We start from the raw sequence: 27,871 nt of genomic DNA on the forward strand, positions 1-27,871 counted from the left end.
CAGCGACCCTGGGTCGACTGAACCCCCCAGACTCCCCCCCCCCAACCGGTAAGGCTGGTGTCCGTCGTGATGTCTATCCAGTGATAAGGAAGGAACGACTTCCCGAACAGAAGTACCGGTGAGGTTAGCCACCAAACTAGGGAGGTCCTGACCAGGTGGCTCACCCAGATTTGATAATCCAGGGATGATGGGCACTTGTCCCATCTGGACAGAAATTCCTTCTGTAGCACTCGCATGTGAGATTGCGCATATGGTACCGCCTCGAAGGAGGCCACCAAGAGGCCCAGGACTCGCATGCAAAAGCGGAGTGACGACCATTTCTGGGGTGTCAACTGCCGCACCGCAGCCCGAAGGGTCTGCCACTTTTCCACAGGGAAGAAAATCTTTGCCTCTGAGGAGTCCAGAATCAATCCCAGATATACTAGGCATTGAGTCGGTCCCTTACTGACTTCTGAATGTTCAGTAGCCACCCAAAGTGTTTGAGGGTCTGACAGGTTATAGACACGCTCTCCTCTAATTCTGAGGCTGAAGCGGCCCTCAGAAGCAGGTCGTCCAAGTAGCCCACGATAGCAATGCCACGTTGTCTTAGTAGGGCGAGAATTGGGGCAAGCACCTTGGTGAACACCCTTGGTGCCGATGCCAGGCTAAAGGGGAGAGCCACAAACTGATAGTGGTCTTCCCCGACCGCAAAGCGCAGAAGTATATGATGCTTTGTGCATATGGGGACATGTAAATAGGCATCCCTGATGTCCAAGGATGCCAGAGATTCCCCCGGCTGGAGGGCAGTGACGACAGAGCGAACCGATTCCATCCATAATCCCTGTACCTTCACAAAGCACTTGAGGGCCCTGAGGTCCAGAATTGGGCAAACGTCCTCCTTCTTTGGTACTATGAACAGATTGGAGTAAAACCCCTGAAACCGATCCTGTACTCGGACAGGAATAACCACCCCGCGTTTCAGCAGGTCTTAAACTGCGAAGAATAGGTTGTAGCTGGCGGTTGGAGGGAAAAAAATCTGTTTGGTGGGCAAGATAGAAGTTCTATCTTGTACCCTGAAGACACTACTTTGCAAACCCACCGGTAGGGGGACCTGAGATGTCCACCGGGTCGCGAATTTGTGAAGACGTCCCCCCACCCGGGAGATGGGTGGGGGCAAACCTTCATGCAGACGTAGTTTTGTCGGCAGGTTTGTTGGGTTTGGGAATCCATTGATGTCTCAGTCCCTGAGCAGGCGCTTTATCGGCCTGTGGTCTTTTACCCGCTGTACTGGGCGGACGGAAAAAAAAGCTTGTGTGCCCTACGGCGTGGCTCCTTCCCCTTTTTGGACTGTGGGAGCAGTGTGCCCTTGCCTCCTGTAGCATCTTTAATTATGTCATCCAGGGGAGTTCCAAAAAGTCTGTCGCCCTTAAAGGGAAAGTCCATCAGGGCTTTCTTGGAAGATTGGTTGGCAGACCAAATCTTAACCAAAGTAGACGGCGTAGCGCTACTGTCACGTACCTGGTGATAGAGCGTGACGTGCAGGGAGCGGCTGCTCTTGCTTCTCTGACTCCGGAGCCCCTGGTAGTGTGGACAGGGAGCTTGAGAGTACAAAGTCGCACAAGTGCCTGACAGGAACGCTGTGCTGGAGCTGGGGTGGACTCCTGTAGACTCCAGGGAGATGTCAGCAGTGCCGAGGATAGCAGGACAACAGACAGCTGGAGCTTGGTGCAGGAAGCCGGGATCAGCAACAGGAAGGAGGTGTGCTGTAGTATGGGCACAGGCAGGGTCAGGAAGGCCGGGTCAAACACTGGTGGGCGGATCAGGTACAGGGTAGAAGCAGGAGCAAAGTCGTAGTTCAGGCCGGATCAGCAACAGGCGGGCAGCAGTCAGATAAGAGGAGCAGGCAGAGACAAGGTCAGACAAGCCGGGGGTCAGGGCTGGCGGAGGTCAAGGATGATCAGAGGCAAGCCGGGTCACAGGAACTGTAGACAATCAGGTAACGGGCGTCAGGTGGGTAACAGGAAGCGCTGAAGACCGAACAGCAAGAGGCCGCAGGATCAGCTCCATTAAATAGCCTGGTTTGGCGCCAAAATGGCGTCAGCACGTGCCCGCACGCCGCTGACACTCGTGCGCGTGCCCGCCAAAGTGCCGCGATTGCGTCTCTTCCTGCAATCCAAGATAGACTCAACCTCGAATTCTTCCTCGCCGTCGACCAAGATTGGTTCGGGTGGGTCAGTACCAGGGAAGGGGTCAGAAACATTAGGTTTAAGGAGGGTGACATGAAAGACCGGATGAATGCGGAATGAATCTGGTAGCTCAAATTCATAGGCCACGCTGTTAATCTTCCTCTTGATTGGGAAGGGCCCCGCAAACTTAGGCCCCAGTTTCTTTGAAGGGCAGGCAAGTCTTAAGTTGAGGGTAGATAACCACACCAGATCTCCGGGTTCCAGGTTGAGTTTTTTATCAAATACCTCCTTATTATGCTCCTGTGTTTTCGTCATGGTCTCTTGTAACAGCATGTTGTTAGAGTTAAAGAAATCCATTGTCTCCTGGACAGCGGGTACCGTACACTCCGGGACACAGTTAGACATAAATAGCGGATGGTAGCCGTAATTTGCATAGAATGGGGATTGTTTAGTAGCGGAATGAACTGAATTGTTGTATGCAAATTCAGCCAGTGGCAACAGAGATACCCAGTCTTCTTGTGAAAATGAAGAAAAGCAGCGCAAGTATTGTTCCAGTGTTCTCTCATTATGGCCGTTAGATTGTGGGTGGTAAGCAGATGAGAATGACAGCTCAATCTTGAGAGACTCACAGAGCCCTTTCCAGAACTTAGAGGTAAATTGCACCCCCTGATCTGACACAATGTTTGCAGGGATGCCGTGGAGCCTCACGATTTCTTTAATAAAGATTTTAGCAGTTTCAGGAGCAGAGGGTATACCTTTCATGGGCAGAAAATGTGCCATCTTGGATAGCCTGTCTACAGTCACAAAGATGGTGATGAAACCCTCAGAAGGGGGAAGCTCTACGATGAAAGCCATGGAGATCATCCTCCATGGCCTCTCTGGTACGGGCAATGGTTTCAAAAGTCCCCAGGCTCTAGATTTGCTCCCTTTATTTCGGATGCATGTGGTGCACGACTCCATGTAGCTCCTGCAATCCTTAAGGCCCCTTTCACATTGGACCCGTAGCTGTGTTGGCGGTATATCGCCGCTAAAAATAGCGGCGCTATACCGTCGAGTTTGCCGCGGGAATCGGCCGCTAGTGGTGCGGTATTAACCCCTGCTAGCGGCCGATAAAGGGTTAATACCGCCCGCAATGCGCCTCTATAGAGGCGCATTGCGGGCAGTATTGCCGCGGTTTCCCATTATTTTCAATGGGAAGGAGCGGTGAAGGAGCGGTATACATGCCGCTCCAAAGATGCTGCTGACAGGAGATTTTTTTGTCTCTCGCCAGCGCATCGCCTCAGTGTGAAAGCCCTCGGGCTTTCACATTGAGTCTGCAGTGAAGGAGTTTTTCAGGCGGGATAGCAGCGCTATTTTTAGCGCTGTACCGCCTGAAAAACTCCTCAATGTGAAAGGGGCCTTAAAAGCTGAGGCCACCAAAACGTTGCAGAAGTTCAGAGGTTTTTAGTACCCCGAAATGGCCAGCCAGTTCGTGGTCATGACAGGAACTCAGGACACTGACCCGTAGGCCTTCCGGTACGAAGATCTTGTTCTCGTGCCACAGCAGACCATCCTTAGACTGCAGGTTTGTGCCTGAAGAAGAGGAAATCCCTGCAGAGGCTTGCCTGATTCGAGACAGTAGGTCATCCTGCAGTAACAGGAAATTTCCAGAGGATAGGATGGTGTCCGGAGGAGCAGGAACTTCAGAATTGCAGTACATCCGTAAGAGGGCATCGGACTTGGTATTTTATATGGAAGGAGAACCTGGTAAAAAAGAGCGCCCACCTGGCCTGACGTGGTTTTAACCTCTTGGCTACTTTCAGGTATTCCAAGTATTCCAAGTTCTTCCGTATTCCGTATAAATCAGGATCGGGTGTGCTGCGCCTTCCAAGAGATACCGCCACTCCTCCAGTGCGGCAGTGATCGCCAATAGTTCTTTGTCCCCCACATCGTAGTTTCTCTCTGCTTCAGATCATTTACGGGAGAAGAAAGCAACCGGGTGCAGAAGAGCTTTAGGCCCCTGTCTTTGAGACAGAACCACTCCAACTGCCGTTTCTGAAGCATCCATCTCCAGGATGTAGGGCAGGCTTGCGTCAGGGTGTCTGAGGACCGATGCAGATGTGAACAGCTTCTTGAGGGTCTCAAAAGCTCCTTGGGCTTCAGGGGACCAGTGGAAGCGGACAGTTTGTTTGGTTAGGCTAGTTATAGGGGCGATGATGTTAGAGATCCACCTAATGAACTTTCTGTAGAAGTTTGCAAACCCGACGAAGCGCTGAACACCCTTCTTATCCACAGGCGCCGGCCAGTCGAGAATTGCCGTAACTTTCTGTGGATCCCTCTCGATGCCTTTTACAGATATTATTAGTCCCAGGAATTGTATACTTTGACGTTCAAACTCACACTTCTCAGGTTTGGTGTATAATCCGTGCGTTCAAAGTCATTTGAGCACATTCTTGACGTGTTCCCGATGCTTGTCTATAGAAGGAGAAAAAATGAGGATGTCATCGAGGTATACAATGACAAAAAGATCAAGATAGTGTCTAAAAATGTAGTTTACAAAATGCTGGAATGTAACAGGGGCATTACAGAGTCCAAAGGGCAGCACCAGGTATTTAAAGTGGCCAAAGTGGGTACGGAAGGCAGTCTTCCACTCGTCACCGTCCCGGATGCGCAACAAGTTGTAGGCCCCCGGAGATCCAGTTTTGTAAAGATGACTGCTGCCCCCAGTCTTTGAAACAATTCTGGCACCAGAGGAAGAGGGTACCGATTCATGATTGTTACTTTATTAAGCTTGCGGTAATCAGCAAAGGGGCGAAGAGAATGGTCCTTCTTCTCAAAGAAGAAAATCCCTGCTCCTGCTGGTGAGGTGGAGGAGCGGATGAACCCCTTTCTGAGATTATCGTCGACGTAGGTCTTTAGGGTCTCAAGCTCCAGTTCTGTCAGGGGGAAAATTCTGACAAAGGGGATTTCGGCTCCAGGGAGGAGCTCGATTGGGCAGTTGTAGGGTCTGTGCGGAGGAAGGGTGTCAGCCCCCTTTTTGCTAAAAACATCCAGAAAATCGTGATACACTTCGGGAACGGATTGACGGGTCTCAACATTCGGCGTGCCCGGCAAAGTGCCGCGATTGCGCGTGGCCGTGCGTGCCGATGCCACTCATGCGCGCGCCGATGGGCTGCTAGCGCCATCTAGTGACCTACTTTGTCCATGACAGCCACCGCCTGACCTGAAGCTCTGGCCAGCAGAGGAATAGGTGTCCAAGGCTGATTCACAAATGAATTTTAGGCTTTGTACTAGTAGGTCAGCTAGGGCTACCTTGTTCGAGGAAGCCTGGCGCTTGTAACCCATTGAGCAGCATCTTTGCCCCTTCCATGAGTGTCAGACACCAGGGCCCCAACTATGGTTGGTCATACCGTCAAACACACTACCATGTACAGGTTGCGGGTGATCGCCTCAACCTTCTCGTCCGCAGGGTCTTTGAAGGCGGGAGCCCCCTCCACTGGTATGGTGGAGCTTGTTTAATCTGGACACAGGAGGGTCCACTATCGGGGGCGAGGTCCATCTTTTCAAGAAACTCTCTTCAAGAGGGTTCTTGGTCCGCATCTTCAGATACCTCAGGGTCATGGAACCGGCAATGCATTGGAGTTGTCCCCAGCAGATGGCGGGGGAAGGGGGGCGCTTTCTAGCCCCCATTCTCCCACGCGCTGCTTCCACCTAGGCTATGAAGGCATCTATGATTGCCGCATAGCGTCCACCGATAAATCGGGTGCAGGGGCATCAATTGCCAGCTCAGGTAAACGTAGCCTTTAAAGTGGTTGTAAACCCTTAAAAAAAAAAATTGAATAATAATAAAAAAAAAAAACTTCAAGACAAAGGCATAATGAGCTAGTTTGCATAGCATACTAGCTCATTATGTATTACTTACTCCTCTACCCCCCTCTGGCCACGGACATCTCTCCCGAGCTTACTTCCGGGTATCGCGGCTCTGGCGCAGTGATTGGCCGGAGCCGCGACGACGTCACTCCCGCACGTGTGCACAGGAGCAGCTGGTAACGACACATCTAACTGAAGCAACGGCACGACGTGTCATTGCTTCAGTGCGCATGTGCCGATCACTTTGGCACATGCAGACACAGGGGGATATCTCCCAAACTGTGCAGGTTTAGGAGATATCCAGCGTAGCTACAGGTAAGCATTAATATAGGCTTACCTGTAGTCAGTGGCGTAACCAGAGTCATGGGCGCCCGGGGCGAAAACATTTTTTCGCCCCCCCCCTTATATAAACATCCACGTTTATATGTGCATAAACGTGGGGGACTTAAATATTTTGGAGCTTTTTTTAAAACACCTACACTGACACTGACCTGACCCCTACACTGACCTGACCCCTGCACTGACAGTGACCCCTGCACTGACACTGACCCCTGCACCTACACTGACACCTGCACCTACACTGACACTGACCTGACCCCTGCACTGACACTGACCCCTGCACTGACACTGACCCAACACCTACACTGACACCTGCACTGACACCTGCACTAACACTGACCCCTGCACTGACACCTACACTGACCCTGACACCTGCACTGACCTGACCCCTGCACTGACACCAACACTGACCCAACCTGACACCTGCACTGACACGGACCCCTGCACTGACACGGACCCCTGCACTGACACTGACCCCTGCACTGACACTGACCCCTGCACTGACCCCTGCACCTGCACTGACACGGACCCCTGCACTGACCCGACACCTGCACTGACACTGACCCCTGCACTGACACTGACCCCTGCACTGACACTGACCCACCTAACTCCTACAGTAGAAGTCCATCCTCTGAGTCCTCCTTACCTTTGTCTGCTCTTCTCCAGAGACTCCTCCAGGACTCTCCTCAGGAGTCAGGACGGACAGGACCCCAGCACTGCTTCGGACGGAGTCCCGACTCTCTTCCTCGCCGGCCGCCAGCACCATCCATCCACAGCCCGCTCCATGCTGCAACTCCCTCCACACAGTGGCAGCGCCGTACCGCAGCGCACCAGAGCGGAGGGGAAGACGGCGCCGGCGGGTCACACTTTCAGAGCCTGGCGTCTCCCGCCGGCCGCCGCCATTTTCAGACTTTCCCGGCGCTCTGCGATTGGACGTATGGCGGTCATGTGCGGAGGCGGGACTTCCAGCCCCACTCCTCACATGACCCCCATATGCCCAATCACAGAGCGCTGGACATTACACATGGTGGCCGCTGGCCGCTCCGGACATCCGTGTCGCGGTGACACGGGAAATTAAAATTAGGAGGAGGCACGGAAAGTCGCCCCCCCTAAATGTCGCGCACGGGGCCACAGCACCCCCTGCCCCCCCCTTCCTATGCCAGTGCCTGTAGTATAAAGTTACAAAAATGGGTTTACAACCACTTTAACAGATTCCTTGTCAGTACATTTGCATCCAGCACACCTGGTTGATTCCTAGTTCTGCCTCTACCTCACCAAGTCCCCTTTCACACTGGAGGGGTTTTTCAGGCGCTTTAGCAAAAAAATAATAGGGCCTGTAAAAAGCCTCAGCAGCCAATCCCAGACGACGTCAACATATGATGAAATGCGTAGGTGTGGCCTGCGTCCTGACGTCATCACGCCCTTCAGAACAGACCGATACAGGAGAAGGAACGAGAGAGGACGCCGAGACTCTTTTTGCACACGCTTAAGATACATTTTATCGGGAATGCATTAGATCAACTATCTGTAAGTGCAATACCATTATTTATTAAAATTTGTGTCGCAGTCTACACTATGGGCCTTTTTTCTGTTTTTATACCTGAGATCCCCATCAGCGTTTGATTGAGCAAATTTGAACCATCTCCAGCCTAGAGTCTTTATTGGGAGACTTTAAAACCCTGTGCCTGGTCTGACCGCCTGTTTGTGGTCTTAGTATCTGGTAAGGAGACCACATCTCTCTCACTTGGGTGCTCACTTGGTGGAAGGAGGTTCTAATCCCTGATGTTACATCACCCATTATAAGAAGATTTTGGATTCATTTCTCACTTCTATTACACTTGGGACTGATTTATGGACATTTCTATTCACTTTTTACTTTATTTGTGCTTTTGTCACATTCTTTGATTGTTTATTCACATTCTCTTGGCTACTAACAGATTGATATTCAATTATCCTGTTTCTAGTATTTATACACCATTTACATTAATCACGTTAGGTTGTGGTTCATTTTTTTGGTTAACATTTTGTATTCATTTTTTTCTTTTTTTGGTATTATTACTAATTTTTCACATGTATGTTTTTGCGCCGTACCTCATTTTTTAACATAATCCCAGTGTGAAAGCCCGAGTGCGAGGTCTTCCAACTACCGCCCTCCAGTTGTTCAGGAACTACAATTCCCATCATGCCTAGTCATGTCTGTGAATGTCAGTGTGTTACAATGCCTCATGGGATGTGTAGTTCTACAACAGCTGGAGGACCGTAGTTTGAGGATCCCTGAGCTAGTGCATTGTTGGTTCACTTACCTTTTCCTTCGATTTCCATTCTAAATGTTTTTGTTCTTCGTCTGAATTTCTCACTTCCTGTTTCTCCTCAGTAAGCTTGCCCCCATCATCCACGGGGGTTAGTCAGCCAGAACAGCTTACTGAGGAGGAACAGAAAGTGAGAAATTTAGACAAAGAAAACAAAGAATAAAAACATTTAGAAGGGAAATCGAAGGAAAAAGGTAAGTGAACCAACAATCCACTAGCTTAAAGGAACCTTTTTAGAAAATAAAAAACAAACCTTTACAACCCCTTTAATACTTTTTAATGAACATACTGTACACATATCATAATTGATGTTGTTTTTATAGCTGCCTGGAGTTCAACTTTAAAGCGGGGGTTCACCCGTACATAACACTTTTTTCCCTTAGCTTCATGCTCATTTTGTCTAGGGGAATCGGCTAGTTGTTTTAAAATATGAGCTGTACTTACCGTTTACGAGATGCATCTTCTCCGCCGCTTCCGGGTATGGGCTGCGGGACTGGGCGTTCCTATTTTGATTGACAGTCTTCCGAGAGGCTTCCGACGGTCGCATCCATTGCGTCACGATTTTCAGAAAGAAGCCGAACGTCGGTGCGCAGGCGCAGTATAGAGCCGCACCGACGTTCGGCTTCTTTCGGCCTCTCGGAAGACTGTCAATCAAGAAGGAACGCCCGCTCCCGAAGACCCATACCCGGAAGCGACGGAGAAGATGCATCTCGAAAAACGGTAAGTACAGCTCATATTTTAAAACAACTAGCCGATTCCCCTAGACAAAATGAGCATCCATCTAAGGGGATTGTTCGAAAAAATTGTTTTATGGGTGAACTCCCGCTAACTACATTTCCACTGGAAAAATAGAACGAAATACCTAATTGGTTGCTTTTGGCAATGTCTTTCAGCTACTTTAAAAAGGTTTGCGTTGTATGTCATTATACATATATAAAGAATAAGTGTACTGAAAGGAAACCATGGTCCAGTTGCCTTCTTGTTACAACTAAACACACCCAAAAAAAAAAAAAAAAAATTAGCTTCAGATTCTGTAACCTATGCTTGGTGCAGTTTCACACTGGGCAGTACTGTGCATGTGCTAGCCCTTTGCTATAGTCTAAATATAAATTAGCTATCCCCCTGCAAGCCTACAGGGAAGCAGACTGACCATTGTATTCTATGACATGGAGCCAACACATGGGCAGTAGTGAGCAGCCTGGTTCCCAGGGTAGCACAATGCCACCTGTTGTAGTTTGTAGCACCAACATTTAAAAAAAAATTTAGTCTGAGGTCTGCATTTTTGGTATGTAGTTATGATAATTAGGGAGGTAACGGACATTGGGCCATGGTTACAATAAAGTAAACTTACTCTTTAAAGAGTCTCATTTAAATGTTGCCTTGCATGAGCCCTTAAAGTATAGCTAAAGCCAAAACATTTTTGTTTCCACTTTCCTTTTTTTTCTGCCTGTCCCATAGAAGACATTTCTCTTCACTTCACTCAAAAGTGTAGGATTTCCCTTAGAGTGTTTTTCTGGCGTTTTTTTCCACGCATTTTTATGCATGATTTTGGTGTGCTTTTATACAGCGTTTTTGAGCTTTGTTTTTTTTTATTATCCAATAAAGAGAACCATTATCTGTTTTCAGGCATTTTAGCTTTTCCATCAGCTTTTCTTTTTCATGATTATTCATTTATAGTTTTTTTTTTGTTAGTGTAAGGGGTTAGAGTTAAGGCTAGGTTTAGGTTTTGGAGTTGTTAGGATTAGGGGTTAACATTTAATTTATTCTCTTATTATTATTTTTTTATTTTGTTAGGGTTAGGGTGTTAATACTACTACTACTAAATGAATTAATATATGTAAAATATAAATAATCCTACATAAATAATACAATAAATGAATACTATGTAAAATTAAATAAATAATGAACCCCTAACCCTTAAAAAAAAAAAAAAAAAATGAAATAATAATAATAAATACCCTAACACAAAATGTATTATTATTAATAATAAATTATTATTTTCTCTTTTGTCCATGGACAGACAAAGCTTCCTTAAATCTTGACATTTGGGTTATGTTCTGCCAAATGTCAAGATTTAAAGAAGCCTTGTTCGTCCATGTACTTCAGAGAAAAGGATTTTACGGTGAGTACAAAAATCCTATTTTCTCTTTCGTCCCTGGACGGACACAGCTTCCTTAAATCTTGACATTTGGCAGAACATAACCCAAATGTCAAGATTTAAGGAAGCTGTGTCTGTCCATGGACTTCAAAGAAAACTATTTTACGGTGAGGACAAAAATCCTATTTTTATTGTATTTTTTTGTTCCGGATTGGGTGTTTATTATTTTATTATTATTATTTATTTATTTTTAAGTAAGGGTTTAATTATGTATTATTACATATTATTCCTTTTATTCATCATTTATGATGATTTTTAGTTGTGCATTTATTTTCACCTATGTATTCATATATTACAATTTTTTTTTTCATTTGAGCAGGCAATTGCGCAAAAATGCAAGACAAAACACGCATGGGAATAAAAAAAAACACGCAAATCTGCCCAATTTGAGCTACAAAAATAGCGCCAAAACTTTTTTGAGGTACATGCGGCTTGGATTGGAGATGTGAACCATCTCCATAGAGAAGATTTTACTATTTCTACTCCAGTCTTTTGGAACCTTTGAGCTTCAAGCTATAAACCGCTGAGGTGTGAATGGGCCTTAGTTCTGCTAACAATCAGGACAAAAAGTGAGGGTAAATCTCTCCAGTGGGGCTTTAGAAAGCAATAAAAAACCTGACAGGTGAACTAACCCTACCCCTCTATTCAAAAGTAAAAAAAAAATGGCTTTAGGTACATTTTAGGCATTACTGCACAAAATTTCCTATGCACGAGGACTGCTGCACATATTATAGTAAGAATTTAAGGACGCGTACACACGGTCGATCCAAACCGATGAGAATAGTCCGACGGACTGTTTTCATCGGTTCACCGCTGAAGTGGCCTGATGGTCTGATGTGCGTACACACCATCAGTTAAAAATCCGATCGGGTCAGAACACGGTGACGTTAAACGAAGTTCAATGCTTCCAAGCATGCGTCAACTTGATTCTGACCATGTGCGGGTTTTGAACCGATGCTTTTGTGTACTAACCATCGGTTTGGACCGATCGGTCAGCGGTCCATCGGTTCAATTTTAAAGCAAGCTATAAAATTTTGGTCCGAAGGACCAAAGACCGATGGGCCGAACACAGGGTCGGTTTGGACCGATGAAACTGAACTTCGGTCCATTCTCATCGGTTTTGACCGACCGTGTGTACGCGGCCTAACAGTTTTAGTAATCTTTTGGAAATATCAAATTATGAATCATCTAGTGGCTGAAAATTATTAAGCCAAGGTTTATACATGGGTTTGTGTAGCCATGAAATTGCAGCAGGGATAACTTGACCTCTATAGTTTACACATTTATTACCATTTCCCCCACTTAAAGGACAGAAGACACAGGTAAACCTGAGAAGGTGGAAAGAGGAACTAAAGTGAAAAGAAGACTAAGCTCCCTAAAGAACAGAGTCACTGGATCCTGGCAAAAAGATAAGGTACAACAATGGATGCATTATAATCCACTGCCACAGAATCTCAAGCAATCTGTATTGTAGCAAAAATAATTCGAGATTTTCCTAGCTTGTGACGGAAAATATTGATTATATGAAGACAGGAGGCGAGTATCTTATGCATTATCTTTCTTTAATAATGCCCATAGCAGAAATACAGTAAACATTTATTGTAACTTAAAAGAAAAAATTCAAAGAACTACCCTTCCCAGCAGTCCCTGGGCCAGTGTAGCCCCTCCCAGACCGTAGTCTATATAAGGGACTGTCTGAGGTAACCTCTTCCTCTTTCTTCATGCGAATTAGTGTAAACAGGAACCGAAAGTCCAATTAGACATCTCCGCGGCTGCCGGGAACCTTCCGACCGGAACACAACATCTGAATCTGGAGGAAACGAAAGGACAAGGCCAACACGGACCAACTTCATCCGGACCAACTTCATCCCAACGGGGACTATAGGAAAACCAAAACCATTCGGAGCCGACCGGTCAGTCGTCTTCAGGAACATGGACCAACGGATTCAGTCAACGGCACAACGGCATCCCGACTCCGGATCTGGAACGTAGTAGGAGCCTCCATCTGCGGTGAACTAAACCCATGGATCGAAACGGAACAGCAATCCCGACGGGGTTAGTGAAAACGAACTGCCGGGGCGTACCAGCCTCCGACTTGCAGGGTGTGTGGTTCAACAGTCTAGAACGAGAGAGAGACAACCTCATGACAGGGTTGGGTCGGGAGGGAAGATACTCGCCTCCTGTCTTCATATAATCAATATTTTCCGTCACAAGCTAGGAAAATCTCGAATTATACCTCAGACAGGAGGCTCATATCTTATGCAAGTTCAAAGCTATAACAATGCATATATAGATGATAACAAATGAAACAACTACAAAATTGATATAGATATGTGTTCCTCCGATCCAAGCAGAATTGGCGGAAAGCAATCGTGGTTACCAGTCCGCCGCTAGCCGTAAATCCTATAGGGAGCCGCCCGGGGTGATGACCTAGGAGCCACCGCTCCTCTGGAGGGGTGGGCGCCCAACGGGGTTACGTAAGACCCTGCCATTTCCATGATTGATCGTACCCCTCTGGCTAGCGTAGCTGAGGAAACCGGAAACTGAGGTTTAGCGTAGGAATGAGGAGTAGGAAGAGAGGGACCGTGAAGGACTAAGAAATCCGTAGACAACGGAGTATGATGTGCGGGGAAGAACGGGTAGAAAAAAAAAAAAAAAAAAAAACGATGAAGTCCCGCCGCTGTCCTACGCACGACGGAAAAACCCCGACTCTCCGAGGCGGGATCCGACGCCTGGAATGGCCAACGTCGTGACACTCGATATGCGTCTGACGGAATCAGACACGAGGGGGCAGTAGCTCAAACGACAATAACCTCCGACAGAGTGAGATTGTCCCCCCAGTCCTGGCGCGTGGTCAGGACCACTGATCACCTCCCAAGAGCGTTGATACCCTGGGTGTGATGGGCGTTGAAACTTAACGCTTACTAAGTCGGTACACCATGGGTGTTATCCCACCGGTAGTAAGTCTACAAGGGAGCGGTAGTCCAAGTTCGCAGCGCGGAAGGCGCAGGGGAGCTATAGGACCTCCCGGACTCAAACGAGTCCACCAGGTAGTTGGTCATCTCAGACGAACGCCTTCATGAGGTTAACTTGTCGTTGATCACCAACTAACCCAGAGTCCTCCGGATGATCGAAATGTATATCTAGTCCCAAGGCTTAGATCAAGGCAAGTGGAACCCCCGTTATAAAAGAAAAGGTCACTGTCCGTGACCGACACCCCGAAAACCCAACCATGCGAAGAGAAGTAGGACGTGCGTCGTGAATAGAGGGTGCAGATCCCCGTACAGACTGGGGAGAGAAAGGATCCCATAAGGGAGCAAGGGCCAGGAACACTGACCGGTGCAGTCGTCAGTCGATGGAATTGGGCGGGTAACGAGAATTCCAATCTAACACCATAGCGGAAGTGCCTGGGGTACATTTCGCAGCTGGAACGATGTCGCGTTCCAGGCAGAAATGTCAGAGATCTTGCTAGATCCATTAGGTGGACGTGTGTGGCATTAGAGTCCTGATGGCAAGGCGGTCGTCAGGATTTCCACGTGTGAACGTGCAGCAGAGACTCCGCTGTGGGCCACGCCCCTCCTGTGGACGAGGGACCGCATCGAGTACCCCAACCGAGGTGGTTGGCAACCTATTCCAAGATGAATCCGTAGTGGAGTTGCAGGTGGACCTGCCGTGCCGTCTGTCGACCTGACGTAGCCACCACCGTAGTTCAATTATGGCTTCCGTGTCCAGAGTGACGACGTCTGCACAGTGAAGCCCCTGGCAAAGACGTAGGGACTGAGACTCTGAAGGTCTCGATAGTGAAAGAAGCTGGACAAATGGCCTGGATTAACGCCAGAAACAGGCCAACCAGGCGAGCCAGTCCGCGTAAGGATACCCGTCGTTAGCCCAGCACGATACTGACCTCGTGCAGATGGCGGCCAAGTGGTCATGGGTAGCCGAAGGAGCACTAGGTTGGTGTCCAACAAGAACCCTAAAACTCTACCTCCTGAGATGGGGAGAGGATAGATTCCCCGTGATCTATGGGGGACTGTCCCGGAGGCGTGTTCGTTCGCCAGGCGAGGGGTACGAGCCATTAAGAGTAGGTCGTCCAAGTAGATAATCAACCTCACCCTTTGTGTCGCAGAATGTCGTCACTGTATACGGTAATTACGAGAGATTTCTCAAGTTACTACCGGGCGATAACCGCCCTCCTTTCCTGACCAGGAAGACGTTCTTGGGGAAACCCGGGGAGAGCGGGTCCGTCTCCACTATCGTTTGGGTGAACCAGAGGCCCTGCAATTCGTTGTCTATTAGGGCGGTGTTCAGGTCTGAAGACCGAGGAAAGAGGGACTAGGTCCATCTCCGGTCCTATAATCCTGATAGACCGGCACTGTACCGTGTTAGACTTTGATGACGTTTGGGCTCATCCGGGATGGAATAGAGTCCTACCGTCTTGGAATATCTTAATCAGCGTGATCCCGACTAGCCTGCCCTCGGTGGTCGGACCGGGGTCTGATTCGGCTAGGTGAGACAGCTGGGGAACAAGCCACGTTAAGATTCGAGCGGCGGTGTCCAGTCGGACCCGTAGTGTCCACGCATCCCAGGAGGCGACCGCCCGTTGGGCCCAGCCCCGATTTGGGACAGGTCAGTCGGCTGTTCAGCGGCGTGGCCTGCTCACTAAGGTGTGGGATGATGGTGATAGGTCCCAAAGATCCAAGGCCCTGGTCTGTATGATCCGAAGGACCTCTCTATTCCCAGCTTGGGGGATTTCCCGTGTATGATGGGATACCCCCAGGGTATGGGGTTCACCTCGGGAGTGTGCACAGCCATAAATGGTAAAGGAAGGGGGTTACGCCCTGAAAATGATTCGGTGAGTTTTTCGACCGATCTCCGGGTCCATTATGTGATATATTGGATCACCTCGGGTGGAGGTGCCCAGTCATCGGAGTGTGGATGGCATATCGCCCCCGGATCTATAATGGCTCTCTACGAGAATCCATAGAGTGTCACCCTGGGAACAGGGTTGGCGTCGTCATAGAGCGCCATGTGCCCACTGCCCTAACACTCATCATCATTCTCATCATCTACAACCTCAGACTCAAGGTGTTAGCCGCCTCAGACTCCGCGGACAACTCTGGAAGAGTCCACGAATGGGTCTGGCTTAGTCCGTCTAACGGATCGCTGCCTCTGCATGTGCATCTCCCCGAGGCTCGGGGGTCGGTCGGAGTCTGGGAGGGCAGTGGGTCGGCAGTCCGGGTAGGGTACTGCCTGGGACATATTATTTACTTCCCCTGTCGGGGAGTCAAGGGCCACAGAAACGTGGCAGCGTTTTGGAACGCCCAGCCCTTCTCAGGGGCGGTAGACCGTTGCCAGATGGTCCAGGCATATGGTGTGCAGGCGGGGGTAACCGACGCCATGGTCGTAAAGATTGGTCTACCGATCAGTTTTGGCAACTGTGTAACACTGTTGAGATTTGGCCTCCTAGGACTGTGTCCACCCTATCCGGGGTACCGGCATGAACAATGCCATGATATTCATTAAATTGTAGAATCTTTGTACAATTCAATACAATTTTTTATACATATTTGTATAATTTATTTATATAATGAATATATAATTTGTACAATCCATCTATAATTTATTATATGTAAAACTGAATAATGGATTTAGTTATATATTATAAGTAATAATATATATTAATAATAATATCATTAATAATAAATGTATTTATTCATTCAATCCTTAGATAGTTATTTAATACATTATTTATTAGGAGTATGTTGTAGGGAATAAATTCCCTGGAGATAAACATGCTATAATTTCTTTATTTAATTTATTGATTTATTGATCTATCTACATATTGATTATTTATTTATTAGGATAAATAAGGTATATGTTCTAGGGAAAAAATTCCCCAGAAATATAATTTGAGTATATATTGAATTATTTATTGTAGATTCGGTTATTTAAATTATTTAATTTAATTAATTAATTAATTTATTTATTAGATATTGATTCATTGGAATGAAATATATATATTTATATATATATATATATATCTGAAAAGATGTACTGCCATCTAGTGGTTGAAAGCATGGTGAAACAGCAGCAGGTTCCTGGCTACGACACCGCTGGGAAGGACATCCTGCGGTGTGAGGGGAGCCTGAGGAGATTCTAACTCCAGAGGCGAAGTCTCGCGAGACTACGGCCTCTGGAGTTCTTATTGGCCCGAGGTTGTGAGGGACGGAACGGTCGATGAGAACCATTCTCCCCCGTCTCGCTCTCGATACCGAGAGAGGCACCGAAAGAGAGGAGAGGAGCGGCCGCGGCGGAGACCCCGCCCCCCACCTGAGCGCGCGAAGGGAAGCGTGGGGAGGGAGGGGGGGGGGACAGTTGCCCAGGCATGGCGCCCGCCGAGGGAGCGAATGAAAAACAGCGCGGATCCCGCACGGACGCCGCAGTGCTCCGACGTCAAAGAAATTGGAAACAAACAAACGTGGCCTCTCAAACATATCTGCCTGACACCGGTCCGGTGTCAGGCAGACAGAAATAAAGCGCAGAAACGGGGGATAGCAGGGAGAACCCCCAGTATTCCAAATCTTCCAAAAACTACAGAACAATCAATTCTGACAAAATACCTGACACCGGGGCATTCGGTATCAGGGAGGAATTCCAGGGAAACTCCCCATGTTCCACAATACCTCAAACATATCAGTCAAGACTGAACAAAATCACCCGACACCGGGGCACTCGGTATCAGAGACCATATATACAATCAAACAATAAAGGTACATGAAACACCTATCTTGTAAATAATAAAGATACAAGAAGTACCTATCCTGTAAATAATAAAGGTACATGAAATACCTATCTTGTAAATAATAAAGGTACATGAAATACCTATCTTGTAAATAATAAAGGTACATGAAATACTTATCTTGTGTGCTCTGCCATGAGCAGAAAGAAAGAGGAAGAGGTTACCTCAGACAGTCCCTTATATAGACTACGGTCTGGGAGGGGCTACACTGGCCCAGGGACTGCTGGGAAGGGTAGTTCTTTGAATTTTTTCTTTTAAGTTACAATAAATGTTTACTGTATTTCTGCTATGGGCATTATTAAAGAAAGATAATGCATAAGATATGAGCCTCCTGTCTGAGGTATAATCAAGACTTATATAGTAAACTCCAGTTACCATTTTAGGTGGCAAAGTGTTCCAAAAATTTAGTAAAATGATTAGTTAAAATTAAAGTTTAGTCCTTTACTTTGCATACAGCTCCGTACACATTAGTTATGTGTAATGATGTGTATCCTATCACCTGCAGATGACTGCTTCTGCTCCAGATCCTCCATGCTGTGTCCTTTTTACAGCCACCATATACTGTCCTAAGGGTCTGTCTTCTGGTCCTGTAAATGTTAACTGCAGCAGCTCCTGATCAGGAAAGTTGTGCCTCTCACCCGCCCCCTCCACCATTCACGGGACTCATCTTACTGCACTCTCATGATGCACCGAGTTCTGTGAATGGGTGGAGGGGATGCCATCAATCAACTCCTCACCTATTCACGGAACATGGTAAATTGTGGGAGTGCAGTAAGCTGAGTCCCATGAATGGGGGAGTAGGGGGTGGGCGAGCAGCGCAACTTTCCTGATTAGGACATGTCATGGTTAACCTTCACAGGACCAGAGGACAAAAGTTTAGCACAGTAACCATCAGCTGTTAAGGGAACACAGCACAGAGGATTATGAGCAAAAACAGTAATCTGCAGGTAATGCACACATTGGGGTCGATTTAATAAAGTTGGGGAGAAACCAATCAGCTTTCATGTTTTATTGTCAAAGCTTAATTGACCAAGCTGAAGTTAGAAGCCGATTGGCTACTATGCACAGCTGCACCAGATTTTGCACTCTCCAGTTTTAGTAAATGAACCCCATTATTACACATACCTAATGTGTATGGTGCTATATCCTCCAACCCATTATCAAAAAAAAAAAATGACTAAAAGTCAGCTTCTAAGGTCTACCATATTGTTCTGTTTCAAACACAGCTTTATGCATTCACATACCTCTTTTAGACCTTAGTCTGCTTGGCCAGTTTGGTCACTTGCTGCATCCTCTACAGACAGCTCAACTCTCCAATGACATGAGAGTTTAATCCAACTTAGTTTTACTTGAAAATGCAGTATACATGGTATGTTCACCGGTCATTTGAAGTGTAAAGAGGCAAAATTCTTCCCAGTGTCATGCCCACTACGAAAGTTGGTAACTTATTCAGGTAACATGAAGAAGGGAGTGGTCTATGTAAGGACCAATGTTCTTTTGATTAAAATGCCATTTTAGTTTTAGTCATCTAAATTTCTTTTAGTTTTCGTTGTATTTTAGTCTACTAAAATCTCCAGTACATTTTAGTAGACTAAAAACAAATGTTTTTTTTTTAATTATAATGCCTTATTTAAGCATTTCTCTTGAAGGGAGTGCACATTGCAGAGAACTGGACAGTCTGGGGAGGCTGTTATTTTACACAGTGATAAGCACTGCTACCTTGCTGGGAGGGGAAACACTCACCATAAGGTTTGCAGGGCATTGTTTCAGAACTCCCAGGCAGCAGGCAGACAGAGGGAGCCTGCGTCTCTCAGCCAATGAAGCTTCTCAGGGGGCTGGGGCTTTAAACAACAGGCAGAGCACTGAAGAAGGTGGAAGTTCAGGTTGGTAAACGTCACTCCCTCACATTTTCATTCCGTTTTCATTTGTTGATGAAAATTGGAATTGATTTTCGTCATAGTTTTCATCAATCGGGAAAAAGTTGAATATAATTGTTTTATTTTCAGCACTGTAAACACGCCGCTGACGAAAACTATGAGAATATTTTCATCAACAAAACTAGCACTGGTAAGGACTGAACCAACTAGCTCCAACATACAGGCAAACTGGATTATACCATTAACAAATATAGCAATAACAAGCTGTGGTTATATGGAATTGCCACCAGATGTCAGCATTAATACATACATAATGAAATCCTATGTAACAGTAAGGGATACACGTTAAGTGTTCTGTAAAACAAATACAAAATCATTGTTTTTTTTTTGTAGTTTAAAGTATAAGTAAAGGCAAAGGTTTTTTATTTTGTTTTGTACAGAGTGGAGAGGGATTAAAACCCCCTGTTATGGAGATGTATTCTTTCAATTAGGCCTGTTAACCATTATTAACAAAAGTGAAAGTAAAAGAAAGTCCCAAATTTAAGATTGTCCCTAGAACAAGACTAGTGAGGATATTTTCCAATGGGTCTGGTGACAACCAGGAATTCCCTTACTTTAAAGGGTATTTTTCTCACTTCCCGTGTTAGCTATAAGTCAGGAAAGGAAGAGAAATCTGATCAATTTAACACAGATGGCAAAAATAAACCTTACATGGGTTATAACCCTCCCTTATTCTATGCAAAATGAAAAAAAATCTAATTTAGGGTTAAGGCTGGGTTCACACTACTACACTACTTTCATCCTACTTTGCTCTGTGTTCAATGTTTCCCTATGAGAGCGTCTTGTAGCGTCCTACACAAGTCGGTCCGATTTTGAAAATGCTCCCTGTACTACTTTTGGTCCTACATTGATCCTACTTCAGGCCCATTGAATATCATTGAAGTCGGACCAAAGTAGTATCCTGTTCATGAAAGTAGGATGGATGTAGGACCAATGTAGGATAAATGTAGGACCAATGTAGCAGAGCAAAGTAGGATGAAAGTAGTGTAGTAGTGTGAACCCAGCCTTAGTGTAGATGCAGCTTGCTTTCAGGGGCAATCCACTTGCATTTGACATCAGGTTGAGATAGTTCTGTGATCATTTAGAACTCTTAAAAGGCGCATTATACCTTCCCATATACTCCATCAACCTGCTTTTGTATTTCTGTTAACATTTATGGGGAAACATGCAGTTCTAATGGAAACTAAGGCCCATAAACACAGGCCCTAAAGGATAAGTGAACTTTTTAAACATTCGTTTTCAATCAAACCAGGGACACTAGTATACTTTGCAAATATAACTTATCTTATCTTTAGCTGAGCTTTAGGGACTGTCATCAAAGGCCCATCCCCCCGATCGCCCCCGACTCCCGCGATCGCCCCCCGGGAACCTGCCGATCGCTCGTTACAGAGCGAGGACCGGGAGCTGTGTGTGTAAACACACAGCTCCCGGTCCTGTCAGGGGAGAAATGCCTGACCGTCTGTTCATACAATGTATGAACAGCGATCAGTCATTTCCCCTAGTGAGTCCACTACAGTTAGAACACACCCAGGGAACATACTTAACCCCTTCCCCGCACCTAGTGTTAATCCCTTCCCTGCCAGTGGCATTTTTATAGTAATCCAATGCATTTTTATAGTACTGATCGCTATAAAATTGCCAATGGTCCCAAAAATGTGTCAAAAGTGTTCGAAGTGTCCGCCATAATGTCGCAGTACTGAGCAAAAATAAAAATAAAAAACAAATAAAAAAATCGCTGATCGCCGCCATTACTAGTAAAAAAAAAATATTAATAAAAATGCCATAAAACTACCCCCTATTTTGTAAACGCTATAACTTTTGCGCAAACCAATCAATAAACGCTTATTGCGATGTTTTTTTATATATTTTTGGGGGATATTTATTATAGCAAAAAGTTAAAAATATTATTTTTTTTCAAAATTGTAGCTCTATTTTTGTTTATAGCGCAAAAACTAAAAAGCACAGAGGTGATCAAATACCACCAAAAGAAAGCTCTATTTGTGGGAAAAAAAGGACGCAGATTTTGTTTGGGAGCCACATCGCACGACCGCGCAATTGTCAGTTAAAGCAACACAGTGCCGAATCGCAAAAATTGCTCTGATCTTTGACCAGCAATATGGTCCTTTAACCGCTTAAGGACCGCCTCCTGCACATTTACGTCGGCAGAATGGCACGGCTGGGCACGTACAGGTACGTCCTCTGCTAGTGCCCAGCCGTGAGTCGCGGGCACGCGCCCGCAACCCGGTCTGAAGCTTCGGGACCGAGGGACCCGCAGACCCGATCGCCACTGGAGTCCTGCGATCGGTCCCCGGAGCTGAAGAATGGGGAGAGCTATGTGTAAACACAGCTTCCCCGTTCTTCACTGTGGCGCCATCATCGATCGTGTGATCCCTTTTTATAGGGATACACAATCGATGATGTCACACTTACAGCCACACCCCCCTACAGTTAGAAACACATATTAGGTCATACATAACCCCATCAGTGCCCCCTTGTGGTTAACTCCCAAACTGCAATTGTCATTTTCACAGTAAACAATGCAGTTTAAATGCATTTTTTGCTGTGAAAATGACAATGGTCCCAAAAATGTGTCAAAATTGTCCGAAGTGTCCGCCATAATGTCGCAGTCATGAAAGAAAAAAAATCGCTGATCGCCGCCATTAGTAGTAAAAAAAAAATTTTTAAAAAAAAATGCAATAAAACTATCCCCTATTTTGTAAACGCTATAAATTTTGCGCAAACCAACCGATAAACGCTTATTGCGATTTTTTTTACCAAAAATAGGTAGAAGAATACTTATCGGCCTAAACTGAGGAAAAATTATTATTTTTTTTATATATTTTTGGGTGATATTTATTATAGCAAAAAGTAAAAAATATTGCATTTTTTTTCAAAATTGTCGCTCTATTTTTATAGTGCAAAAAATAAAAACCGCAGAGGGGATCAAATATCACCAAAAGAAAGCTCTATTTGTGGGGAAAAAAAAGGACACCAATTTTGTTTGGGAGCCACGTCGCACGACTGCGCAATTGTCTGTTAAAGCGACACAGTGCCGAATCGCAAAACCTGGCCGGGTCCTTTAGCTGCCTAAAGGTCCTGGTCTTAAGTGGTTAAATATTGTACCTGCTGGGTGTCTATAGTATGCCTGTGAAGTGGCACGTGTTTAGAACTGTCCCTGCACAAAATGAGATTACTATAAGAAAAAAGTAATTTAAAACTGCTTGCGGCTTTAATGTAATGTCTGGTCCCTGCAATATGGATGAAAATCACTGAGACAGACAGTACAGCACAGACACAGACAGTACACACCACGTAGCTTTAGGTGCACACTGCAGAGGACACGGGCAGTACACACCAAGTAGCTTTATGTTGCACACTGCAGAGGACACAGGCAATACACCACGTGAGAATACTGCAGCTAGCACAATCACCTGCCTGCCAGTAAATTAGGAAAAGCTGATCTAGCTAAAGTATACGGTGTATAAATATATACACACACACACACACACACACACACACACACACACACACACACACACACACACACAACACCTGGGATGCATATACAGTCCTGATCAAAAGTTTAAGACCACTTGAAAAATGGCAAAAAATCATATTTTACATTGTTGGATCTTAACAAGGTTCCAAGTAGAGCTTCAACATGCAACAAGAAGAAATGAGAGTGGGACAACACATTTTTTGAGCATTCAATTAATTGAAAATAACGATTAAACTGAAACAGGCTGTTTTTCAGCTGATAAAAAGTTTAGGACCACAAAGGCCAAATCTGTGCAAAGATGTGGATTCATTGTCATGTTCTGTCAGGTAGTCACACGTTGTGATGGCAAAGGCAAAAAAACTCTCCCTTTTTGAACGTGGTCGGGTTGCTGAACTGCATAAGCAGGGTCTTTCACAGCGCGCCATCGCTGCTGAGGTGGGACGCAGTAAGACAGTCATTTGGAATTTCTTAAATGATCCTGAGGGTTATGGAACAAGTCAAGTGGAAGACCCCAACAAAAATTTCACTAGCACTGAGCCGGAGGATCCAATTGGCTGTCCGTCAAGACACTGGACGATCCTCGACCCAAATTAAGGCCCTTACTAGTGCTGACTGCAGCCCCATAAGCATCAGACGGCATCTGTGACTGAAGGGCTTCAAAAACAAAAAACTTCTTCAAAAACCTTGTCTCCTTGAACGCCACAGAACTGCTCGTTTGGACTTTGCAAGAGAGCACCAAACATGGGACATTCAAAGGTGGAAGAAAGTTTTATTCTCTGATGAGTAAAAATATAACCTTGATGGTCCTGATGGTTTCCAACGTTACTGGCATGACAAGCAGATCCCACCTGAGATGTTTTCTACGCGCCACAGTGGAGGGGGCGCCATAATGGTCTGGGGTGCTTTTTCCTTCAGTGGAACAATTGAGCTTCAGGAAGTGCAGGGGCGTCAAACGGCCGCTGGCTATGTCCAGATGTTGCAGAGAGCATTCCTCATGACTGAGGGCCCTCGTCTGTGTGGTAACGACTGGGTTTTTCAACAGGACAACGCTACAGTACACAATGCCCGCATGAGAAGGGACTTCTTCCAGGAGAATAAAATCACTCTTTTGGCCCATCCTGCACGTTTCCCTGATCTAAATTCAATTGAGAACCTTTGGGGATGGATGGCAAGGGAAGTTTACAAAAATGGACAACAGTTCCAGACAGTAGATGGCCTTTGTGCAGCTGTCTTCACCACTTGGAGAAATGTTCCCACTCACCTCATGGAAACGCTTGCATCAAGCATGCCGAAACAAATTTTTGAAGTGATCAACAATAACGGCGGAGCTACTCATTACGGAGTTCATGTTTGGAAGTTGGATTTCTGTTTTTTTTTGGGGGGGGGGGGGGGGTTAGGGTTTTTTGGAGGTGTGGTCCTAAACTTTTGACCAGCTGAAAAACAGTCTCTTTCAGTTTATTCGTAGTTTTCATTAAATTGAATGCTCAAAAAATGTTTTGTCTCACTCTCATTTCTTCTTGTTGCATGTTGAAGCTCTACTTGGAACCTTGTTAAGATCCAACAATGTAAAATATGATTTTTTGCCATTTTTCAAGAGGTCTTAAACTTTTGATCAGGACTGTATATCCTCTACACACTGTAAATTTAACTGACTAGCCTGCCTGCCTGCCTTCTCTATCTACCTGCAAAAAATGACACTCTCTCTGTTCTCTCTTAACCTCCGCAACACATGCAGGTCATAGTGCATGCTTGGCCAATCATCAGCCAGCAATGCACTACGATGCCGCAGTGAATTATGGGCTGTGAAACGTAACTGGAATTTGTCGCGAACGGCCCAAACTTTCGTAATTCGACGAACGATCGAACATACGATGTTCGAGTCGAACATGAGTTTGACTCGAATACGAAGCTCATCCCTACATATTACCATCATGTAGTTGATCTAGTGATATTTTAAATAACAGAATGCAAACACATATATATATATATATATATATATATATATATATATATATATATATATATATATATATATATATACTTACTACCCAAAAGCACCACTTCAAGTATATATTTGTACTTTAGTATAACTCCAAAGTAGATAAGGAGAAAACCAAAAAACATACCAGAAAACAAAAAGAAGGGGAGGACGGGGGGTGGTATGGACACAAACCTAACAGGTTACCATTTAACAATAGTAGTGGTGTTCATATAATATATGTATCCATTTGTTGGCTCAGCAGAACCATATTTTCATAAGCAATGAACAACCCAACCTGCAATTGGTAGGTATTTTCGGAGAGTAACAAACTCCTTAAAGGGGTGGTTCCCCCTAAAAAAAAATTCTAACAATAAATTCTGAAGACCGATTACACTGCGGGTAGGCTGTTTTTTTTTTTCCGTACATACCTCGATATCGTCGTTTCATCCCTCGGCTTCCGGGTATGATTCTTGTGGGGCTGGGCGTTCCTAGTTGATTGACGTTCCTCCGACCGGCGCATACTTGACGTCACGACTTTCCGAAAGAAGCCGAACGTCGCTGCGCAGGCGCCGTATAGAGCCGACTCTATACGGCGCCTGCGCAATGACGTTCGGCTTCTGTCGGAAAGTCGTGACGCGCAGTTTGCGCCGGTCGGAGGAACGTCAATCAACTAGGAATGCCCAGCCCCACAAGAATCATACCCGGAAGTCGAGGGATGAAACGGCGATATCGAGGTATGTACAAAAAAAAAAAAAAAACCCCAGCCTACCCGCAGTGTAATCGGTCTTCAGAATTTATTGTTAGAATTTTTTTTTATTGGGAACCTCCACTTTAAGGCCATCTGAAGAGAATAACTAAATCCTGCCCTTTTTTCTCTCTTATCAATATTTGAAATGGATGTGGCCATAGGACTGCTCTCTATTTATAGTTATAACTGGTTCAACAGCTCTCGTGATTGGCTGGCAACCATTCAAGGATATTCCCTTTATTGCAGGGATAGAGCTGGTAAAAAAGGGGGAGGGGTATGCCTATCTATATATCAAGAATAATGTACAATTGAATGTGAGAGATGACATCAATAAGGGAGCTAGGGAGGAGGTGGAATCCTTATAGGTAGAGCTCCAAAAGGGATGAAGCTAAGGGGAAAATACTGGGAGTATGCAATAGGCCCCCTAACCTGAGGGAGGAAGGGGAGATGCACCTCCTATTACAATTTATTACAATGGGGGATTTTAATTATCCAGACATACACTGGGCGGAGTTACCCATGCCTTCGTCTAAGGCTCGCCAGTTCCTAAATGACTTGCAGGACAATTTCATGGGTCAGATTGTAGACACACCAACTATAAACAAGGCTTTACTAGATCTACTGATTACCAACAATACAACCCTGATCACGGATGTGGAAATACGGGGCAATTTAGGAAATAGCGATCACAGGGCAATTGGCTTCAGTATAAATCACACAAATAGGAAACACAAAGACACTGAATTGCAAAAGCCAACTTCCCTAAACTACAAACCTTGGGAAGGAGAAAACTGCCGCTCCAGGTGAGTGCACTGTGCAATCAGTGTCCTCTCAGGAACAAATGGGTGCCGGCAATGCACGAAGCAAAACTTAAGAGGAGATATGGACAGCCGCACACCAAAAAAAAAAAAAAAAAAAAAACTTAAAAAGGTAGCCTTTAATGGTAAAAAGGAAAAAAGCACTACAAAGCACAGCAAGCAGTGGGGTATATAGCCGACACGTTTCGCACTAGGGTTCAGTGCTTAGTCACAGCTATGACCAAGCACTGAATCCTAGTGCGAAACCTTGCTGGAAGATATAAATTGGGATAAAATCTTAGAGAAAAAAAAAAGAACACGGAGGAGAGATGGATTTGCTTTAAGAGCACATTACATAAGGGCATCTCATTGGGAAATGCATTTAAAAGAGCGAACAAAAGTCCTGGATGGCTTAACTCTAATGTAAAAATGCATATAAACGCAAAAGGAGAAGGCCTTCAAAAAAATTCAAGGCTGGGGGACACATGGACACTTGCTATGATTATATATGTTTTTGAGACATCATACCGTTTTGTAGTTTTTTCTGCACTCATAAATTTAATATCCATGGTGTTGTGTTGCACATTTATGTATGGTGAATTTTGTCACTATTAGCACCTTCCTTTACATTTCAATAATTTGGTCTACACACTTAGTCAGATTTTATTACTTAGCGCAACTATACCATTTTTATATCCATCTTTGAGAGATGTTGTGTCAAGTAGCAGTTCTATAGAAAATTAGGGGGCAAAATCTCACCTTACTTCTTTACAAAACAAAAAACTCCCGATCTTGCTGCAGAAGAATCAACGGTAATAGTGGGCAAAGGGAAAGACTGTGGATGCACTGCTGTAAGGACTGTATGTCTCCAACAGCCCAGTCAACAAGTGAATGGGTATAGAAAAACCCAATAGAAGTGATTTTACTAGCCTGGTTAACAAAAGAGATGTTTTTCATGTGGAGAACTCCCAGATACATGATGGGGCACAATGGCATACTGAATACTGTGCAGCGGAGCTGCTGCATTTGCTAGAGGTTCAGCTGAGATTTTATGTCTCTACAGGGGCTTTGCATTTCAGTGCCCAGCACCTGCTTCTGATCTGCATTCAGCCACTTCCACTGATGTACAATGAGAATGAAAGAAAAATGTCTGATATCTCTGATAGTACAAGGACGTCTTTCAGGAACAAAATACATGTTTGTAAAATAATTAGCCCCACAGTGCATGCTCATCTTGGAGTGCCAGTAGCAAAGAATGTGTCTCGACAACAATTGCAGTTGCCGTTTAGT

General features: G+C 45.4%; 1 protein-coding gene and 1 long non-coding RNA gene across 5 annotated transcripts in view; one reads left to right on the top strand and one right to left on the bottom strand.

Annotated features, from left to right (window-relative positions):
* Positions 1 to 27,871, top strand: part of LOC120916219 (rho guanine nucleotide exchange factor 18-like) — a 144,711-nt gene that overhangs the window by 113,168 nt on the left and 3,672 nt on the right. For all 3 annotated transcript variants that reach the window (XM_040327082.1, XM_040327088.1, XM_040327097.1), the window contains one exon: positions 12,129 to 12,234. In XM_040327082.1, coding sequence (XP_040183016.1) covers positions 12,129 to 12,234 — 106 coding nt within the window. The remainder of the gene's footprint in view (positions 1 to 12,128; positions 12,235 to 27,871) is intronic.
* LOC120916237 overlaps positions 1 to 27,871 on the bottom strand; it is an 80,395-nt gene that overhangs the window by 44,166 nt on the left and 8,358 nt on the right. The window lies entirely within an intron of this gene.

The sequence above is a fragment of the Rana temporaria genome, chromosome 1 (assembly GCF_905171775.1).
Source record: "Rana temporaria chromosome 1, aRanTem1.1, whole genome shotgun sequence".
Classification (NCBI taxonomy): domain Eukaryota; kingdom Metazoa; phylum Chordata; class Amphibia; order Anura; family Ranidae; genus Rana; species Rana temporaria.